This window comes from Cololabis saira, chromosome 2 (genome assembly GCF_033807715.1).
Source record: "Cololabis saira isolate AMF1-May2022 chromosome 2, fColSai1.1, whole genome shotgun sequence".
In the NCBI taxonomy this organism is placed as follows: domain Eukaryota; kingdom Metazoa; phylum Chordata; class Actinopteri; order Beloniformes; family Belonidae; genus Cololabis; species Cololabis saira.
In genome coordinates this window covers 46,412,562-46,435,503 of record NC_084588.1, presented here as the reverse complement: position 1 = coordinate 46,435,503, position 22,942 = coordinate 46,412,562, and the positions used below count along the sequence as shown (strand labels likewise).

The 22,942-nt window shown below is 45.8% G+C and overlaps 1 protein-coding gene across 1 annotated transcript in view; it reads left to right on the top strand.

Moving 5' to 3' along the window:
* The window catches only part of LOC133464567 (SH3 and multiple ankyrin repeat domains protein 2-like), a 273,606-nt gene that overhangs the window by 185,022 nt on the left and 65,642 nt on the right, over window positions 1-22,942 (top strand). Inside the window, 2 exon segments of the mRNA XM_061746624.1 lie at window positions 4,944-5,026; window positions 8,123-8,247. Coding sequence (XP_061602608.1) covers window positions 4,944-5,026; window positions 8,123-8,247 — 208 coding nt within the window.

Here is a 22,942-nt window from a genome sequence, read left to right as displayed (position 1 = left end):
AGTTAAAACACCTTTTCTAAATGTACTGGCTGATCCAGAAACACAGCAGCGTTTTCACTTTATGGCACCTGGAATATACACTTCTGGAATGTGGCTTTAATGTTGTTTTTTTTTACAAAATCAAAAATAGTTTTGAATCAATCTTAAATTAAGACCAATTTTTAAATGGTGTCAGTCTCAAAGCACCATTAGTCAAATAATTTTCGTTACATTAAGATGATATTTGCTCATTAAAACATATACATGTGGATCAGCCAGGTGTTTTCACTAACAACCATCTACCTGCAGAGGAGCTGGTTTAGTGATGGTTGGAACAACTGGGGGACTGGATTTTTACTTTATGGCACCTGGATTATACACCTCTGGACCGGGTTCATGTAAACAAACACAACACACTCAGCTGTTGACGACATTCCAGATGTTTCACGCTGAAATATGTTTCTGTTGAAAGACAGCGGACCTGCCTCTTCCTCTTGTTCTGGTACCAAACCAGATTTAAAGGGCCAGCGTTTCCTTTCTGCCTCTTCTGATGCTTCCTGGCGTTCAGTCCAGATATGAGACGAGGCCCGTGTTGAAAAAATCGATTCTCATATAAATCCCTAAAAGTCGATCCGTATGTCTAAAGATGGTTTTATTATTATTACATTTTCGCCCGACGAACGTTAATCCCAGTAGTCTCATTATTTAATTCAGGCACGTGGTGTGAAACTATCAAACAGTGAACATGGCGTCAAGTTTAACACTAGTTTTAATGTCATTCAGGCAACAGCTCAAGAAACATTTTTAATAACACTAACCCAAATCCATATCGGACTGAATTGAATAATCGATTCTGAACTCTCCTGAACCCTCTGAGCTGATTCATAATTCAATTCAATTCATTTCATTTCAATTTTATTTGTATAGCGTTTAATACAACAGATGTCTCTAGACGCTTTCCAGAGACCCAGAACATCCAGAACATAAACCCCCGAGCAATTATTACATAAACAATGGCAGGTAAAAACTCCCCTAGTGGGAGAAAAGCCTTAAGCCAAAAGGTGGCAAGAAAAAACTCCCCTTTAGGAGGGAAGAAACCTTGAGCAGGACGAGGCTCATAAGGGGGGGGCCTCCTGCCAGCGGGATGACCAGAGGGCGGTGGGGGACCGCAGGCAGGTGGAAGCAGCAGCGGGATGACCTGAGGCGGGGGGACCACATACTCCTGAGTTGTGGAGTCCACCCGGGTCAAGGTGACCCCTGGACCCGGGTCCTGCGGGTCACCCGGGTCCACCTGTGCAGGAGCAGGAATCCTGACCAGTTACAGGAGGTGTACATGGGGGGCAGGACACGACCTCCCACAGGCGAAGCAGCAAGGCAGTGAGACCTCCAGGGTCCTGGACCCGTGTATAAGTGTGTGTGTGAGTGTGTGTATACATGTGTATATGTGTGTGTGTGTGTGTGTGTGTGTGTGTGTGTGTGTGTGTGTAGGTGTGTGTGTGTGTGTGTGTGTGTGTGTGTGTGTGTGTGTGTGTGTGTGTGTGTGTGTGTGTGTGTGTGTGTGTGTGTGTATGTGTAGGTGTGTGTGTGTGTGTGTGTGTATATGTGTGTGTGTGTGTAGGTGTGTGTGTCTGTGTGTGTGTGTGTGTGTGTGTGTGTGTGTGTGTGAGTGTTTGTGTGTGTGTGTGTGTGTGTGTGTGTGTGTGTAGGTGTGTGTGTGTGTGTGTGTGTGTGTTTGTACGTGTGTGTGTGTGTTTGTACGTGTGTGTGTGTGTGTGTGTGTGTGTGTGTGTGTGTGTGTGTGTGTGTGTGTGTGTGTGTGTGTGTGTGTGTGTGTGTGTGTGTGAGTGTATATGTGTGTGTGTATGTGTGAGTGTGTGTGTTTGGGTGTGTGTGTCAGTGTGTGTGTGTATGTATGAGTGTATATGTGTGTATGTGAGTGTGAAGGAATGCTGGGAGATAACCTTCAGTGTGTCAGCAGCCTCCTTCCTCCAGACAGATGGTTGCTAGGGTAACGGTTGCTAGGGGAAACGGTTGCTAGGGGAAACAGTTGCTGGGGAAACGGTTGCTAGGGGAAACGATTGCTAGGGGAAACGGTTGCTAGGGGAAGCGGTTGCTGGGGGAAACGGTTGCTGGGGAAACGGTAGCTAGGGGAAACGGTTGCTAGGGGAAACGGTTGCTGGGGGAAACGGTTGCTAGGGGAAACGCTTGCTAGGGGAAGCGGTTGCTGGGGGAAACGCTTGCTAGGGGTAACGGTTGCTAGGGGAAACGGTTGCTGGGGGAAACGGTTGCTAGGGGAAACGCTTGCTAGGGGAAGCGGTTGCATGGGGGAAACGGTTGCTAGGACGGCAGGCGCAGATCCATCCTTTCTTCTTCCCTGTCTCTCTCCATCCTGGTACCTGGTACCGGTGGGGAACCTCGGACCTCGGACCGGAGCTCCCAGCAGCCCCGGGGCTCCCTATGGTTGTCATGACGACGGCAGGAGCAGAAGATTAGTTGGGAGGGGGGGGGGTCGAGGTGTCGGCTGTACTGCTGAGTCAGGCCTGCCGGAGGATAATCCACCTCTAGAGGAGCATCAGGACTGCAGATCCAGGGGGGGTGGGGTGTTTGAAGTATTTCATAACACAGGGAAGTACTTCTGAAGGCTCACGGTTGGACGGAGGTCTGTGACCTCACTGACCAGAGCTTGGTTCCTTTTGGTCCAAACGACATCAAAAACAGCCTCCGACCAACAAAACGTCCTTTTCAACAAACATCATTTATTCAACTCAAATGAAGCCAAGTTTATGTGTATATATGTACATATATAGTGTATATACAGTATACATATATACTGTATATGCACTATATATGTACATATATCATATATATGTATATCTATACACATGTATACTGTATATATGTGTATATGCAGTATGTACATATATGATATATATACATATATACAGTATATACAGTATATATGTACATATATACTGTATATACACTATATATGTACATATATCATATATATGTATATCTATACACATGTATACTGTATATATGTGTATATATGTACATATATGATATATATGTTCGTATATACCGTATATACAGTATATATGTATATCTATGCACATGTATACTGTATATATGTGTATATGCAGTATGTACATATATGATATATATGTACATATATACAGTATATACATGTATGTATATACAGTATGTACATACTGTATATAGTGTATATATGTGTATATACACTATATATGTAGGCTACATTTATACTGTATATACTGTAAATACTACCTGGGTCTATCTGGGACTAGAGACAGACATTTCTGGTTTCAGTTCTTAGTGATTCAGGCTCCAGAACCTCCAGAACCAGCTCTTTGAGAAACGGACTGTACTTTCTTTTATGGGTCAGACGACCAGGATCCAAACGTGTGACGTGGAACCGGATCAGACCGGGTTCTGACATGAAAATCGAGCCCTTCCGCGTTTTCTGTCACGCAAATACTCATTTAAACTTCAGGAAACGGTGTCGGGTTCTGAAAAAAAGGTTCTAGCGTTTCTCCTTTAAGAAAGAGAGGGTCATTTCCTCCGTGGATCCGTCCGGCAGGAGCGGGTGGGGGGGTTCTGGATCAGGGGTCGGGATCATGTCTTCAGACAGAGGGACCCTCTGTCGAGATTAATGTTGGAGTACAATGTCGAGAAAAAAGTCGAAATGTTGAGAAAACAGTCGAAATGTCGAGAAAAAAGTCGAGATCAATGTTGAAGTACAACTTCGAGTAAAAGGTAATGTCGAGAAAAAAGTCGAAATGTCAAGAAAAAAGTCGAAATGTCAAGAAAAAAGTTGAAATTCCGAGAAAAAAGTCGAAATGTCGAGAAAGAAGTTGAAATGTCAAGAAAAAAGTTGAATTGTCGAGAAAAAAGTCAAAATGTCGAGTAAAGTTGAAATGTTGAGAAAAATGTTTAAATTTCTTGAATAAAGTTGAAATGTTGAGAAAAAAGGCGAAATTTCGACTTTATTCACGAAATTTCGACTTTATTCTTGAAATTGTATTTCAACATTAATCTCGACATTTTGACTTTTTTCTCGACATTTCGACTTTTTTCTCCGAATTTCAACTTTTTTCTTGACATTTCGACTTTTTTCTTGAAATTGTATTTCAACATTAATCTCGACATTTCGACTTTTTTCTCGACATTCCGACCCTCTCATGGGGGAGATGCCCCGCGGTCCCGCTGGTTCTCCTCTACCGTGGGTTCCGTTGCTGCGCCCCCCCATGTCTCCACCCCCCACCACGTCCCCCCCCCTCCATCCTCATCCTCATCCTCATCCTCATCCTGATCCTCCACCGCCGCCAGACAGACGGACAGAGACGCACCCGCTGACGGCAGCAGCGCCGCAACCGCCGCTCCGAACCACCGCAGCAGCGGTAACCGCACGCGGCAACCGCACGCGGCAGCGGTTACAGCGAGAGCGGCGGCGGCGGTAACCGCACGCGGCAGACGCGGACGAGCTGCCGCTGCTGCGGCGCGGAGAAGCGCTTCGGAGGGGGGGTTTGGGGTGGTGGTGGGTGGGGGGGGGATCCAGGCGCGTCTGGCCGATTCCACTCGTGGGGGATTATTTGATCATCTGGGCTCCGGAGCGTCTCCTTCCTCCCGGAGATGCTGCTGCCGCCCGGCCGCCGCGGCCGCGGTCACCGCGCTGCTTAGCGGAGACAGAGGCCGGAGAGAGGAGGAGGAGGAGGAGGAGGAGGAGGAGGAGGAGGAGGAGGAGGAGGAGGAGGAGGAGGAGGAGGAGGAGGAGGAGCAGGGGCGGGTGGTGGTGGTGGGGGGGGCTGTGGTCCTGCCCTGCCCCGGACCTCCGGCTCCCCCAGCATGAACCTCCAGTCCGGCCGCTCCTCCGCGGTGATGCTGCGGATGATGGGCTGCACTAACGGCCGCGCCGCCGCCGCGCGGCTGCATCTGCTCAACAGCGACTGCGTGGTGGACGAGAAGACGGTGCTGCTGCAGAAGAAGGAGAACGAGGGCTTCGGCTTCGTGCTGCGGGGGGCCAAAGGTAAGAAACACCCGCATTTTATTCACTTTGACTGTTTGTTTGGAACTGCCGCTTCTGCGCTCCGCGGAGACGCGCGTCCATCCGTCCGTCCAAACGTGACCCCTGCAGCCGCTGGTGTGCATGTGCATGTCTAATGGATGTGTGTGTGAATGCAATATTCCAACCTGACCCCCTCCCCCTATAACCCTGCAGACAAGTTGGACATAAACTTTAACGCAACCTTTCAGCTGCTCTTCATCCTCAGCTGATGAAGGGGGGGCAACATCTCTGATAAAAACCGTCATTCCTGAGGAGCAGGGACTAACTTCTAACTTGTACATTTGTTACCCACACTGATCAGGAGATGTTGTTGTGGCTCCAGGTTGATGCTTCACCAGGCTGGAAGATGGACCTAAAAATAGCCGTTTGGAGCCGCTGCCTGGTTTCTATGACGATCCTCAGCCATGCCCCCCCCCCCTAGTTCCGTAGGTCCCCCCCCTCCCAGGGAGGTTCGGTTCCGCGAGTCCATCCCTAAGACCCCCCTCAGGTTTGGTTCTGTGGGTCCGAAGCCCCCCGGTTTTTCTGTATTCAGTATTTCGAGACGCTGCAGAGTCTGAGCGCGGAGGGAATAAGGAGGGATTTGAACCGACACACAACGAGAGGCGCGTTCCCGTCGTTCCGACATGCACGCGCGTGCACGGGCAGCACCCCGGAGACCTGACCCAGCCGAGCTGATCCGTGCACGCCAACACACACACACACACACACAGACACACACAGACACACACACACACACACACACACACACACACACACACACACACACACACACACACGGCTGGAGCTGTCAGATCAGCTCTCATCCTCCCGGAGCAGCGGAGGATGCGCGGTCACGTGATCCCTCTGCGCGGCCCTCGCGTGCGCGCGCACCGGGTCTTCCAGGGAGAGGATGAGAGGATGATGATCAGAAGTGTCACTTGTCAGCACTGGTTTCTCCCGGCTGCGTGTTTTAACCTCCCCGAGAGCGTGCGTGGGGGGGTTTACAGTAGCGCGGGGGGGGGGGGGGGGGGGTCCTGATGTTGCTGCGTGACGTCATCATGATCCGCTCACGTTTGATATTGTAGAGTTTTGTGTTCAAGCAGAACAGCAGTCACGTGATCGCGGTGAAGAAACTTCAAAGCAAACATGGGGTCAGTCAGTCTACAGGCAGGTGAAATATAAAAAAATAATATTTTAGAGGAGGAAGATTTTTTTTGTGCACTTCCAAATTTCGTGAATAAAGTTGAAATGTCTAGAATAAAGTCGAAATTTCGCCTTTTTTCTCAACATTTCAACTTTATTCTCGAAATTTTGACTTTTTTCTCAACATTTCGACTTTTTTCTCGAAATTGTACTTCAACATTATTCTCGACATTTAAACTTTTTTCTCAACGTTAGGACTTTTTTTTCAACATTTCGACTTTTTTGTCGAAGTGCATAATGAAAAAAGAATCTTCCGCCAGGTGAGGTTGCAGGTGTTTGCTCATCTTCTTGAGTGACAGGGTTCACATGCTTGTTAAAATACTGATTCAGAGACTTGTTTTGTAAATCAGAAGTTTCAGACTGAAATCATGACACCTGGATCTCTGAGGTGTTTCTGGGTTCTGGTCCATGTTCTGATCCGTGACCGTGTCCGTATACGAGTTATCCTGCCCCCCCACCCTGGGGACCCTGGAGAACTCAGACCCGTCAGCAGGATTACTGACCGATTCCTCTGCTGAATACTTCTGACCTCGATGGAAACATAATGAGATCAAGTAAAGATGGATTTAGGAGGATTTAGGAAAAGACAAACACCACAAAGAGAATCTGCACCAACACCCGACTATATTGTCGTGTTTCCATCCAAGTTTAGAGGATGTTGTTGACGTGTGCAGCTGGATGAACCTGGAACGATAAAGAAAATGAAAAGACCAGTTAATACAAATGGATCAAATTTACTGGGATTTGTTGTCTGCGTTGTGGCTGCAAGGAATTGTGGGAAAGCAGCTCCCTTCATATCATAAAAGATGCTTCCAATGCTAAATCAATGCTACGTGAGATAGCAGCTGTCGCTCATCAATACTTTCATGGTTTTACACTAATCAACAATATTTATAATAATATTTATAAAAGTATTTATAATAATATTTATAATAGTATATGTAATAATATTTATAATAATATTTACAATAGTATTTATTAGAGCATGTATAATTGTAGGCTATATATAATAGTATTTATAATATTAATATAGTTTATAATATTATATTAGTGTTAACAATAATATTTATAATAGAGTTTATAATATTATAATAATATGTATTATAATATTTGTAATATTATTTATAATAATATTTGTAATAGTTTATGTAATAATATTTATAACATTATTTATAATGATATTTATAATAGTATATATATTATTTATAATACTTTATAATAGTATGTTCTTCTAATTGTACAATATTTATAAAAGCATTTACAATATTATAATATAGTTTATAATAGTATTTATAATAATATTTACAATAGTATGTATAATCATATTTATAATAGTATTCATAATAATGTTTATAATAGCGTTTATAATAGTATATATAATAGTATTTATAATATTATAATATAGTTTATAATATTATATTAGTGTTTATAATAATATTTATAATAGGGTTTACAATATTATAATATTATTTATAATAATATTTGTAATAATAGTATATGTAATAAAATGTATAATAATATGTATAATAGCGTTTATAATAGTATCATAATATTTATAATAGAGTTTACTTTGTTGTTTTTCCTGAGTTCTGAGCAGTTTACGCTTCAGTTTGACCTTTTACTGCAGATGATCTGTTATCAAACACGTGTATCAGCTCACTAACAACAACCATCCAGATTATTGATCACTGGAGGTTCTGTGGTGTTTTAGGTGGCGGAGCAGCATCAGGATGATGTTCTGGGATGGTTCTTCTTCTTTGGTGCATGTTTGTGTTCATCTGCTTTGGGATTGTTGATTGTTGGGATTGTTGATTATTGTTGATTGTTGTTGATTGTTGTTATGCTACCTTTGCTAACCCCCCGTTTGGTCTGCAGCGGACACGCCCATCGAGGAGTTCACCCCCACACCGGCTTTCCCCGCCCTGCAGTACCTGGAGTCGGTGGATGAAGGCGGGGTGGCCTGGCAGGCCGGGCTTCGGACCGGGGACTTCCTCATCGAGGTAAGAGCAGCTTCTTCCTGCTGGTTGGTTCTGAAGTGGAATCTGCTGTTTCTGGGGGATATTTTGTTATCCTACCATGAGAGGGCGCTCACTTTGACCTGCAATGGTTCACTTAAAGGAGCTTGAGGCCGGATTGTGGCAGGATTTATGAAAAAAATCCGTATACATTTTAAGTTTTCTAGTAATAATGTCAGATGAAGCGTTCCAAACCCAAAAGAATGAGCCCTCTAGTGTATCTCTCCTTTGCCTTGAACAGGCTGTGTGCTGCAAAATGTGCTGCAATTCCGGACCGGAATTTCCCGCGCTGTCCTGCGGATGTGACGTCACATGACGCTGCATGTGCGTTCTCCCCGTTCTCCCGTGCCGGCTTCACTGTTGGCTGCAGTACCCCCAACGGCCGTCGTGGTGAATGGTGGCGCTAGAGAGTCTCATTTCTTAAAAGGAGCCTCAAGCTCCTTTAACTTTGTGTTTGAGTCCAAATATGTGATCCGAGCTGCTTCTCTCTGCTGCTGGGGCTTGTGGGTAGACGGAACCATCGTCTGCATATGCAGTGATGGTCTGAAGTCCTTCCTGATGGGGCGGCGGGGACTTTGACATGGCTGCAGGCCCGAGCATTCTTTGTTTTGGTCACATCCTTTTACCCAGGATCCACCTGAATCCACCTATTTCCACTTGGATCCACCTGGATCCACTTGGATCCACCTGGATCCACTTTGTGTGGACCTTCATCTCCTCGTGCGTCGTGTTGAGTCTTCACGGAGCGTCGTGACGTGACGGACACCCGAGAATTTAAAGTTATGGAGTATTTGACTAATTGATGAGCCGTGTTGCAGCCACGGAGGACGCATAACTTGCGGTTACCTTGGTAACGTGGATGTTAAAGAAGAACCGCAGAGATCTCTCCAGTGTTGCAGCAAATAATGATGATGATGATGAGACATAAATCTGTTTTGTTCAATAACGCTGATGAATGAGCTCCGTGTTGAAGTAACGAGCTACAGAAGTGCTAATTACAACGGAGGAGGAAGTTTTCATCTGTTAAATCTCTTGTTCAGGTCATTATTCTTCATTTAAACACGGGGAAGTGTTCATGAGGGGAACGCCAGACACGAGGCTGATTATTGATGACCTCACTAATTAAACAGGAATGTGGTTGAGGCTGAAAGTCCAAGAACTTCTTACAACGGGCAGCGAACAGAAGCTGGTTTTACCGGAGCGCCGGGTGTCGGTGACCCGTCTGGTTCAGCCGGGAGCCGAACCTTCACCCCGCGGGACAAAGACCCGAAGATGCTCGTAGTACTCCAGTTCCTGTAGCGCTTATTTTATTTTATTCTATATAATTATTTACTATAATATCATACCAGTCAGTGGTTGAGTAGGAAGACTGCGGTGGGGAATCGGTCCTGGTCTGAACAACCCTGTTAGTCCCGGTTTATCAGAGCTGTCGGAGTATTGAACCAAAGACGGGAAGTGAGAAATAAATGGGTCAATCGGGTAGATCAGGTTTATCTGTAGAGTAAACTCTACAAAGTTCCTTGGGGTCCTCATTGATGACTGTCTAAATTTTAAATGTCATATAGATCACCTTGTGGAAAAACTATCTAAATATGTCGGTCTGTTTTTCAAACTGAGACACCTGCTTCCACGCTCTGCCCTTCTCACTCTTTATAAAACTTTGTTTGAACCTCATTTAAATTACTGTAATATTATTTGGTGTAATACTTACCCCAGTCATCTAAAAAAATTAGAAGTTTTACAGAAAAAAATTATCCGTGCCATCTCTTGGACTGAATTTAACTCACCTACTCGACATCTGTTTGCCCACTATGGTATTCTTCGACTCAAAGAATAGAACTACTCCCATAATGCTTGTATAATATATCAGGTGGTCTCAGGTTTGAATCCCAGATTAACTAAACTCATCCCAATCTCCGTTGTTCCCCAGCACACCCACAATACTAGACACACACACCTCATTATAGGGAAAAAACGTAAACTTGTGGGAACAAGTTTGAGTGTTGTGTGTCGGGGAAACACAGATCTGGAACGAGCTGAATGATATGCCTTAAAAAGTCACAGTCCATCTCCGTATTTAAACGGCAGTTAAAGAATCAATTGTTAAGCTCATATATATAAATGTACACTCCGGGATCACAAAATGTTTCATGTTAAGTGTTTGTAATGTGATATGTTGAATGTAAGTGGTAGTCTAGTATAATGTGCATGTTGTTTTGTTGTGTTATGTGTGTATCAAGTGCAAGTGTATGTATGTATTCCTGCCTACTGTATGTATGTTCATTGGCTCCTACCATAAGCTTTTGATAGCTTCTCCAGGAGACCAATTCACATGTGTGAGTGTGAATAAATTCAAATTCAAATTCAATCAGTTTGATCGGGATGATCAGAACCAGCTCCTGTGAACCGACCAACGCTGGATTGTTGCAACAATTCTCTCCCGACTTCTGAGCAGTTTACGCTTCAGTTTGACCTTTTACTGCAGATTCACATTAGAATAGAATAGAATAGAATAGAAAGCCTTTGTTATCATTATAAAGGTACAATGAGATTAGGCAGCAGCTCCGTAAAGTGCACACATGCAAAGACTATGTAAAAAACATAATAAGAAACAGGAAACATAAATATATATACATTATGAAAATGAATGTATGAGAGAATAATGCACTTGAATGGATGGAAGAATATTGCACATAAATGGGTGAGAATATTGCACAGTATGAGGAGCTTATTGGTTCAGAAAGTTCACAGTTTTGGGGAAGAAGCTGTCCCTGAGTTGTTCGGGTCCGTCTGGACCTGAAGCTCCTGCCAGAGGCAACAGGTCAAAGGAACCGGGGAGGGTGTTGTCCTTTAAGAAGTGGAAACCGGGTAGGGTGTTGTCCTTTAAGATGTTCCTGGCCCTGCTGAGGCAGCGGGAGCTGTAGATGTCAGACAGGGAGGGCAGGGAGGGCAGAGGGCAGCCATGATCTTCTGTGCTCTGTTTGCCTCTGCAGCCTCTTCCTGTCTGCTTCCCTGCACCCTAAAATAATATTGATCTGTTAGCAAACACGTGTATCAGTTTTGTCAGTCCTGGTCTGGAGGACCATGTTAGTCCTGGTCTGGAGGACCATGTTAGTCCTGGTCTAAAGGACCATGTTAGTCCTGGTCTAAAGGACCATGTTAGTCCTGGTCTAAAGGACCATGTTAGTCCTGGTCTGGAGGACCATGTTGGTCCTGGTCTAAAGGACCATGTTGGTCCTGGTCTGGAGGACTCTGTTAGTCCTGGTCTAAAGGACCATGTTAGTCCTGGTCTAAAGGACCATGTTAGTCCTGGTCTGGAGGACCATGTTGGTCCTGGTCTAAAGGACCATGTTGGTCCTGGTCTGGAGGACTCTGTTAGTCCTGGTCTAAAGGACCATGTTAGTCCTGGTCTAAAGGACCATGTTGGTCCTGGTCTAAAGGACCATGTTAGTCCTGGTCTGGAGGACCATGTTAGTCCTGGTCTGGAGGACCATGTTAGTCCTGGTCTGGAGGACCATGTTAGTCCTGGTCTGGAGGACCATGTTAGTCCTGGTCTAAAGGACCATGTTAGTCCTGGTCTGGAGGACCATGTTAGTCCTGGTCTAAAGGACCATGTTAGTCCTGGTCTGGAGGACCATGTTAGTCCTGGTCTAAAGGATCATGTTAGTCCTGGTCTGGAGGACCATGTTAGTCCTGGTCTAAAGGACCATGTTAGTCCTGGTCTAAAGGACCATGTTAGTCCTGGTCTAAAGGACCATGTTAGTCCTGGTCTGGAGGATTCTGTTAGTCCTGGTCTAAAGGACCATGTTAGTCCTGGTCTGGAGGACCATGTTGGTCCTGTTTTAGATGTCTGGCAGGATGGATGTTTCCACGACACACCTTCAACTTCAAAACCTGCTGCACGTCCAGGAACCGCCTCCCGGCAGGCTGTCGGGTTGCCTGGCAACCGTTGCCGTACACAGACCCGGCTCCTGCACGTGTGCCTCGTACTGTACTCTCCATCACACGTCATCTGTTGCCACGACGACCGCAGTCTCTTTACATCCTCCTCCTCCCGGTTTCCTTCCTTTCCTTGTTGTTGTTGTTTTCTGTGAAGAATCAGTCAGCAGCTCCCGCATGTAAACAAGACTCCCGTTGCCATGGCAACTCGTCACTCCATTGGCAGAAATCCCTCAAACGTCACGGCGACATGAAATATTGTTTGTTTTAACAGGACCGAGTTTACGATCTATAAACGATCTGTAAACAATACGATCTTGCTTGAGTCTGCTGACGCGGTGCAGAGGTTGCTGGTTGCGTTTCCGTGTCAGTCATGACGGTGCAGGGATGCGGTTGCCATGGCAACCCCTCGGCTCGCATTCAGCATCTCTTTACCGTCCCAGACGACCAGCGTTCAGCTGCCCAGCAGGTTTACATTTAGCTGACAGGTGAACTCTGGTCCTCTGGTCCTGCTGGTCCTGGTCCTGCTGGTCCTGCTGGTCCTGATAACATCACAGGGGGCGTGTCGTTATGTGAATTATAGGAGGTGAAGTCACATGACCTCTCACATGGAGCAGCTGTTCATGACAGGAATCATTTCCCACGTGGCGGGGGGGAATATTTCAAGTGGGGCGTCTGAAAGAGACGACCTGTCAGTATTTTTGAGTTTATGGAAAAATAAGTCCTGGAGGGAAACGGGGGAGGGGATGGAAGTGGAACATGGTGCCTCATAAAGCTGCTGAGCGGCATTTTTCACCCTGGCCACGACGTTCCCATCAAACACGAACATCTGAAGCCTGCAGCTTCTGCTGACTCTGAGCTGGAGGAGGTGAGGAGGAGGAGGGACTTTGACTCTGAGCTGGAGGAGGTGAGGAGGAGGAGGAGGAGGTGAGGAGGAGGGACTCTGACTCTGAGATGGAGGAGGAGAGGAGGAGGAGGAGGAGGGACTCTGACTCTGAGCTGGAGGAGGTGAGGAGGAGGAGGGACTTTGACTCTGAGCTGGAGGAGGTGAGGAGGAGGAGGGTCTCTGACTCTGAGCTGGAGGAGGTGAGGAGGAGGAGGAGGAGGTGAGGAGGAGGGACTCTGACTCTGAGATGGAGGAGGTGGTGAGGAGGAGGGACTCTGACTCTGAGATGGAGGAGGAGAGGAGGAGGAGGAGGAGGGACTCTGACTCTGAGCTGGAGGAGGAGAGGAGGAGGAGGAGGAGGAGGTGAGGAGGAGGGACTCTGACTCTGAGATGGAGGAGATGGTGAGGAGGAGGGACTCTGACTCTGAGATGGAGGAGATGGTGAGGAGGAGGGACTCTGACTCTGAGCTGGAGGAGGTGAGGAGGAGGAGGAGGAGGGACTCTGACTCTGAGCTGGAGGAGGTGAGGAGGAGGAGGGACTCTGACTCTGAGATGGAGGAGGTGGTGAGGAGGAGGAGGGACTCTGACTCTGTGCTGGAGGAGGTGAGGAGGGACTCTGACTCTGAGCTGGAGGAGGTGAGGAGGGACTCTGACTCTGAGCTGGAGGAGGTGAGGAGGAGGAGGAGGAGGAGGAGGAGGAGGAGGGACTCTGACTCTGAGCTGGAGGTGAGGAGGAGGAGGGACTCTGACTCTGAGCTGGAGGAGGTGAGGAGGAGGAGGGACTCTGACTCTGAGCTGGAGGCGGCTGTGAGGAGGAGGGACCGTGGACTATTAGCTTGCGGTGCTAACTCAGCGTTTTCCGTCGCCACTGTGGAGCAGCGACATGCGCTCATGCACATTAAAGAAGTGCTTACAGCACGCAGCTCGCATGAAAAGTTCTGAACCCCACGTGCTCCGGGTTGTGCACCTGCGTGTGTGTGTGTGTGTGTGTGTGTGTGTGTGTGTGTGTGTGTGTGTGTGTGTGTGTGTGTGTGTGTATGTGTGTGTGTGTGTGTGTGTGTGTGTGTGTAGTCGACCACTTATCTCTTATATAACACTCAGCTTTGGCCGAGAGGGGGATGTGTGAGCAGCGTAGCTGCATCTGCCTTCCTGTGCCCCCAGGTGTGTGTGTGTGTGTGTGTGTGTGTGTTCTCAAAGACAAGCAAGAACTTTCTCATCACTGTGCAGATAAGCGAATCCCATAAACATACTGTACATCCAAACTTCTCGTCCTAGAACCTCTAACCCTAAACCTCTTCATGTGACGATATCTTCCCTTTATCTTAGTACCAATCAAACCTGATGCCTTTCAAACATCCTTGTAAATAACGTCTAATCCAGACGTGAAATGGTGGGTTCAGATGGGCCCGCCCAGAAAGTAATACTTGATGATGTCACACTACAAACTGCAGCTGTATTTATCATATGTATATGTATATATCCTGACATCTGAAGTAGGAAAGCACCAATCTGATATTAAAGGCAGGATAAGTGATTCCGGCATGAGGCTACATCTGCTGACGTCTTAGCCGAACATCAGCGAACATGGCCAGTTCTGCCCCGTTGGGTTACAGGTTCGGGATGGGAGGGAGACGTTCCTCGCATGGTCAGACATCCAAAGATGCTCTTTTAGATAATTTCTGCATCGTTGCATCAGCTAGTAGCCTGGTGTTCCTCCGGTACAGAACGTACCAAGCCAATCACACCTGTGATCAATGAGAACCGGTTTCCTGGTCCGGAGTCTGGTTGTAGCTCCGCCTACGTCACATGATTCCTTCCTCTGCTGGAAAAAATAAAAGCAGATTCTTCTCCTCCTGGACATCAAAGTCTGATCCAGAGGAACCGGCCTCATTCTCCGTGTTTAGGGAATTGATACGATTTTTACGATTCCAATTTTCGATTCTGCTTCACGATTCGGTTCGTTATCGATTCCCTTATCGATTCTCATTTGGGGAAAAAAGAACAACAATGAGGCAAATGATGCTAATATGATAGGCAGCGTTAGTTCGTTAATTAGTTACCTGCAGTATGAATGAATGAATGAATGAATGAATGAATGAATGAATGAATGAATGAATGAATACATTTATTTCGAACATGTATATAAAAAATAAAAATAAACAGTAACCTCTTCATATGCACATAGGTTCGAAAAAGGAGTAGGAAGAAAATATACACTTTTTCCTAGTTCCTACCCCTTTATAACTCTATGAATTTACATTATTGTTATTATTATATCTACGCAATATCCATATATATATAATCTATATAAATACTACGTAAACATGCCTATTACTACATAATTATCCATATAAGTATATAGAAAATATAAATATTACATAAATATATATAAATATACACTATATAAACTACATAAATATCCCTATAAATATATATATGCTACATACATAATAAATATATAACATATATTATATAATTGAAACTATCCCTCTCAACACATAATATATACTACATAAATATCCAAACATATCTTAAGCAAGTATAATATGCCATTTTTCCCTATTTTATTGGTTTGTCACACTCCTCGTTAACCCATTTACTCTTCCATATACCTGTTTATAAATCTTTTTTATATCTGTTTTTAAACAGATTTATGTTAGTACTTTGTTTCATTTCCTGCTCCAAACTGTTCCACAGAGTCTCCACAGTTTTATTATCCAATGACATGCTAACGTTGCTGCTGCTGGGTTGAGAATTACTGACATTAGTCCGGAGCAGATTGAAAACGCGACATTGATTGATTGTTATTGCTGCTGTGTGCATTAATGTTTTTGCATGTTGGTGGTATTTCCTTCCTTTGATGAAATATTCACTTTGCAAGTATTTCAACTTGTCTTGTTTTCATCTTTTTTACTGAAATGTCGAGTGTTTGATCACTTGGGTGCCGTGTTTACTATTGACTGCTAGCTTATGCGATGTGCGTGATGACGTTGTTTGTTCCCACTGGAATCGAAAAGCGAATCGTTTACAACATTTCCAAACGATTCCAAGGAATGGAAACACTGGGAACCGGTTCTGAACAAGAACCTGTTCTCGATTCCCATCCATATCTGTGTCATTTAGTTTGTTTTCTCTAATTCTCTGTGTGATCTGATCCGGATCTGCTGGAGAGCTTGTGGATAATCTTTCTTCCAGGAGAGAACGTAGAGCGTTGATCTCTAGATGTTTGGAAATGGGTTACTAACTCGAACGCAGTTGCTTCTCTAAGCCCATTGCTTGTGTTTTCCCCTCTTGCCATTGTGTTAACACACCTGAATGTTCCAGTTTATCTCACGGCGGGCGTCTTCCAGGGCGTCTGAGAGCCTCTTAAGGACAGATGAAGGAAGATTAGCTGCACTTGACTGCTGAGTATCTCAGCTGCTTGTTTTGGAGCCACACTAAGTAGCAGTACCAGTTCTGACCACACGGCGGTAAAGAGTCAGTACATGGACAGAACATGGATACAAGGTCTGGATTACATTAAAGATAAAGACATTGAAGGTTAAGACAGAATAAGATGTTTTTTTTAATAGTTTTCTGAAGGAGGTAAAAGACAATGTTGACTTCAGCGACACATTCAAGTCATTCCAGCGTTTTGGATCTAAATGTAATATTAAATTGATGACCAGATGTTCCACAGAAGGGTAAATGAAGATGCCACAGTGTCTAGTTGGATATGAATTAAAATCAGATGAAAAAGTAAAAAACTGCTGGAAAGTGACAGGAATATCTCGTTTTCTATTGATAAACTTATGCACAAACAAGCAGGAGTGAAAAACATGAAGTTTATGAAGGATAATAGTGAATATTTCATATAAAGAGGTGCAGATGGTTGGTGTCGACCAGAATGAGATCGTTCTTAAGAATCTTTTTTGGATTATCAGTAATTTGTTGAGAAAAGTTGGATAAGTTGCAGACCAGACAATATACTGTCGTATCAACATATCACAAGGAGGTTCATGCATCAGCTCTGGGGGTAAGAGACGTACCGGAACGTCTTGATTGAATTAATTATTCCGAATTAAATCATTCTGAATTAAACAATTTTCCTTCGAGTTAACATGGAAATAGTAATTCCGAATTGAGGTTTACATGGAAACCGGACCGGAAGTTACGTCTGCCGGAAGAAAAACAAACTTATATCCGCTACAACTTTGAAAAGCTCACCATTTTGATGTTTCCTGTTTCCATCTGTTCTTTCAATTATTTCCAGGTCCTCCAAACTATTTATTAAATAAATGGTGTCTGCTCTTGACCAGCGTTTACTGCGTGCTGCCATCTTGAAACTTTGTTTGGAAAACGAGCCCAGCGCTGAATATAAGCGTTATGGAGACAGACGGGCGAGGGAACGACCAGAAAGAAAGACCGGCGCTGCGTCTGAAATCGCATACTTCCACCCTAATGAGTATGCAAAATGAGTGTGCAAGATTTTTTTGTGTGTCCAAAACATTAGAAGGTACTCAATAGTATGCTCTATCCATACTCATTCCGGAGAATTTTTTTAGTGTGGATTGATGGACACTAGCCGAGCAGAAACTTCCCACAATGCAATGCAGCAGCGTTTGGTTGCTAAGTGATACGTATATGTCATAAGTATAATATTAAGTATAATAATATTATTATATAATATTAATATTATAATATTCGTATTTAATAATATTAAATAATGTAATCTTGTTTGGGCCAGAATAAACGGGAAAGAGCGGAGCGCTGCTACCGCTGCTGTGACAGGTTACCATGGTTACAACTCCCCCCCATCCCTACGGCAGGAAGTGCCGTGTGCGCTCTTAATAGTACGTCCAAATTAATGCACACTACTGATATTTACTCAAAAGTGTGCCAAATTTAGGCAAGCAAGGCAAGGCAAGGCAAGGCAAGTTGATTTATATAGCACATTTCAACACAAGGTAATTCAAAGTGCTTTACATTGACATTAAAAGCGGCAAGACATAATTAGACAGTAAATAACAAATAAGATTGAATAACATTATGAATAACATGATAAGAAAAGAAGTAAAATAATAAAAAGCACAAGCTGTTAAAAATAAGGGGAGTAGAGTCCAGCAGGTAAGTATTTAATTTATGCTTCAGTAAATTTAAGTATACTTTTTAGTATATACTTTTTAGTATGGCATTTCGGACGCACCCCGGGATTAATTTAAAGAGGAATGAGTGTATACATGATCACGGAATTATTCTATTTGGATTTAAAATCGGAATAAACCAGCCACTTACTTCGGAATTAAATTTAATTCGGAATGGCCATTTTCATTCGGAATTAGGTGTTTACATGGTAATTTTTAATCATTTTAAATCAGATTTAATTTTAATTCTGGATGAAAGAGGAATTAAACTTCCCATGTAAACACACTCATTGGGACTAAGGCCACGTTTCCACATAGCCGGGTATTTACAAAAACGGATATTTCCCCTTCTACGTTTTGAAAAATACCATAATTTACTTGAACCCGCATAAATATGCTGTTAAGGGTGCTATGAGCAGCCAAACCTACAGGGGGCAGTGTAACGAGAAGCATAAAGTCATGCTAGCCAATCAGAATCCTGGTAAAAAACGTCAACAAATGACACGAGTAACTTCCAGTTACTTCCAAGATGAACGAGAGTCTTTCCTTTGGAGTGACAGAGAAGTGGAGTTACTTTTAAGTGTGACTTTAGAATATAAAACAGGTAAAATACAAGGAAATATTGACGGTGGCCAAACAAATTGTAAACACAGGTCGCATACATGACGCTGGTACGTTTCTGTCACATAATGTGACGTTCTGAAGCCTAAATCTCCGTTTCCCTACGTTTACAAGCAAACTGAAGACGGAGGTTTTGCAAATCTCCACTTCGCTCGGAGTTTTCAGAAATGATGGTTTTTGGTGACTTTGAGCTTCGTTTTCATGTAAATGAACGGCCAAAACGCATGAAAACACCACAGTTTTTGCTACGTGGAAACGGGGCCTAAGACTTACCAGCCAGTTAAATGTCTCTCTAACCCAGGACTTTGACCTGAGCAGCGTCAGTCCGGTTTACTGACGTCCGGTTCTGGTTCTGGACTCCAGGACCGGCGGGTCGGTACTACAGGGAGCCTCAACGCTCGTCACCATGCAGCCGCTCAGCGAGCATCAGCAGCGTCTCCGTGAGCCGCGCTGACGATAACCACTCGAGCAGAAACACACTCAGCCACATCAGCCTTAAAATAACTCAGAGGGAAGCGTTCCCTATAAATAATGTATTTATAGTTCAGAGCTCAGAGCTCTCTGAGCGGCGAGCCGAGCCGGCGCCGCTCAGAGAGCTGTTTCCTTTAAAACACTGCAGCCCGGTACCAGAGTACCAGAGTACCAAAGTACCAGAGTACCAGAGTACCGGAGTACCGGAGTACCGGAGAACCAGGGTATCCGGGGTACCAGTGCTCCAGAGTACCAGAGTATCGGAGTACCAGAGTACCAGAGTACCAGAGTACCGGAGTACCGGAGTACCGGAGAACCAGGGTATCCGGGGTACCAGGGCTCCAGAGTACCGGAGAACCAGGGTATCCGGGGTACAAGAGTATCGGAGTACCGGAGTACCGGAGTACCGGAGTACCGGAGAACCAGGGTATCCGGCATACCAGGGCTCCAGAGTACCGGAGTACCGGAGTACCGGAGAACCAGGGTATCCGGGGTACCAGGGCTCCAGAGTACCAGGGTACCAGAGTACCGGAGAACCAGAGTACCGGAGTACCGGAGTACCAGAGAACCAGAGTACCAGAGTACCGGAGAACCAGAGTACCGGAGTACCGGAGAACCAGGGTATCCGGGGTACCAGGGCTCCAGAGTACCGGAGTACCGGAGTACCGGAGTACCGGAGAACCAGGGTATCTGGGGTACCAGGGCTCCAGAGTACCGGAGTACCGGAGAACCAGGGTATCCGGGGTACCAGGGCTCCAGAGTACCAGAGTACCGGAGAACCAGGGTACCAGGGTACCAGAGTACCGGAGTACCGGAGTACCGGAGAACCAGGGTATCCGAGGTATCCGGAGTACCAGAGTACCAGAGTACCGGAGTACCGGAGTACCGGAGAACCAGGGTATCCGGGGGTACCAGTGCTCCAGAGTACCAGAGTATCGGAGTACCAGAGTACCAGAGTACCGGAGTACCGGAGTACCGGAGAACCAGGGTATCCGGGGTACCAGGGCTCCAGAGTACCGGAGAACCAGGGTATCCGGGGTACCAGGGCTCCAGAGTACCGGAGAACCAGGGTATCCGGGGTACAAGAGACCGGAGTACCGGAGTACCGGAGAACCAGGGTATCCGGCGTACCAGGGCTCCAGAGTACCGGAGTACCGGAGTACCGGAGAACCAGAGTACCGGAGTACCGGAGTACCAGAGAACCAGAGTACCAGAGTACCGGAGAACCAGGGTATCCGGGGTACCAGGGTACCAGAGTACCGGAGTACCGGAGAACCAGAGTATCGGAGTACCGGAGTACCAGAGAACCAGAGTACCAGAGTACCGGAGAACCAGAGTACCGGAGTACCGGAGAACCAGGGTATCCGGGGTACCAGGGCTCCAGAGTACCGGAGTACCAGAGTACCGGAGTACCGGAGAACCAGGGTATCTGGGGTACCAGGGCTCCAGAGTACCGGAGTACCGGAGAACCAGGGTATCTGGGGTACCAGGGCTCCAGAGTACCAGAGTACCGGAGAACCAGGGTACCAGGGTACCAGAGTACCGGAGTACCGGAGAACCAGAGCACCAGAGTACCCGGGGTATCCGGGGTACCGGAGTACCAGAGTACCAAGGTATCCGGGGTACCGGGGTACCGGAGTACCGGAGTACCAGAGTACCAGAGTACCAGAGTACCGGAGAACCAGGGTATCCGGGGTACCAGGGCTCCAGAGTACCAGAGTACCAGAGTACCAGAACACCAGAATACCAGAGTACCAGGGTACCAGGGTACCAGAGTACCAGAACACCAGAGTATCAGGGTACCAGGGTACCAGAACACCAGAGTACCAGAGTACCAGGGTACCAGAGTACCAGGGTACCAGAGTACCAGAGTACCAGGGTACCAGCGTACCAGGGTACATGAGTACCAGAACACCAGAGTATCAGGGTACCAGGGTACCAGAGTACCAGAACACCAGAGTACCAGAGTACCAGGGTACCAGAGTACCAGGGTACCAGAGTACCAGAGTACCAGGGTACCAGGGTACCAGGGTACCAGAGTACCAGAACACCAGAGTATCAGGGTACCAGGGTACCAGAGTACCAGAGTACCAGGGTACCAGAGTACCAGAGTACCAGGGTACCAGAGTACCAGGGTACCAGGGTACCAGAGTACCAGAACACCAGATTACCAGAGTACCAGAGTACCAGGGTACCAGAGTACCAGAGTACCAGGGTACCAGAACACCAGAGTACCAGAGTACCAGAGTACCAGGGTACCAGGGTACCAGAGTACCAGAGTACCAGTGGATGGTACGCCCATGCTGGATCTGTTAGTTCCTATGAATTTCCCAGACCCCTGAGGTTCATCTGGATCTGGTTTGTTGTGGTTCCCCAGAACCAGAACCAAGCAAGGTGAGGCAGCGTTCAGTTATTCTGCTCCTCACTGGTGGAACAAACTTCCTGTAGACCTGAGGTCTGCTCCAACTGTCAGCTCCTTTAAATCAGGATAAAAACATTACTGTTTACTGAAGCGTACTCTTGAATTAAATACTTACCCGCTGTACTGTACTGCCCTCATTTTTTAACAACTTGTGCTTTTTATTATTTTACCTTATTTTCTCATAATGTTATTTCATTTTATTTGTAATTTACTGTCTAATTATGTCTTTCCGCTTTTAATGTTGATGTAAAGCACTTTGAATTACCTTGTGTTGAATTGTGCTATATAAATAAACTTGCCTTGCCTTCTGGTGCTGGGGATTAGCCGTCATCAGGGCTGTTATAATTGATGAGTCAGATTAGCAGCAGAAACGCCGGCGTCAGATGAGGTCGAGTGATCAGCTGATCACTCAGATATCACGGTTGTGGTGATGATGATGATGATGATGATGATGATGATGATGATGATGATGATGATGATGATGATGATGATGATGGCTTCTGAAGAGGTCCTTCTGCTCCGTCTGAGATCATCTGCTTCTGCACACATGAAGAACCGGGCCAAGAACCGGGCCAAGCCCCCCGGGCAGCGTTAGCATGCCGGAGCTGAGCGATTCACACCGATCCACTGACACGTCGATGCTGCTGATCGACTGCATGAAACTGATATCAGAAGCATCGAGGGGCTGCAGTTAGCCGCCCCGCTGCTGCGGAGCCGCCAGCGTGACTCACTTCTTCTTCTGTTCCCAAAACCTCGACCTAATAAAATAAAGAAGGGTAACATCATTAATCAATATGTACAATTTTTTTTACCTGCCATTGTTTATGTAATAATTGCTTGGGAGTCCTGTTCTGGTCTCTGGAAAGATCCTGGAGACAACTTCTGTTGTAATAGACGCTTTATAAATAAAACTGAACTGAATTGAATTGAATTGAATTGAATGTACATCTGCAGTCCTGGAGCTGCTACAGGATTGAGAGGAAGGTCGTTGGTTTTGAGCCGACTAGAAGTTTAGAGACTTCGTCCTCGTTTAGAGGCCGGATGGAGGAGAGAGAGGCACCAGTGGCCGGTTGGAGTTGGCTGAGGTGGGCAGACTCAGAGAATTGGTTACTGAAAGTAGCAACCTTTTCAGTAGAGGAAGCAAACTTTTCTGCAGTCAACCCAGTGGGAGGTTGAGCAGGTGGTGGAGAGAGAAGAGAGTGGAACGCCATGAACAGT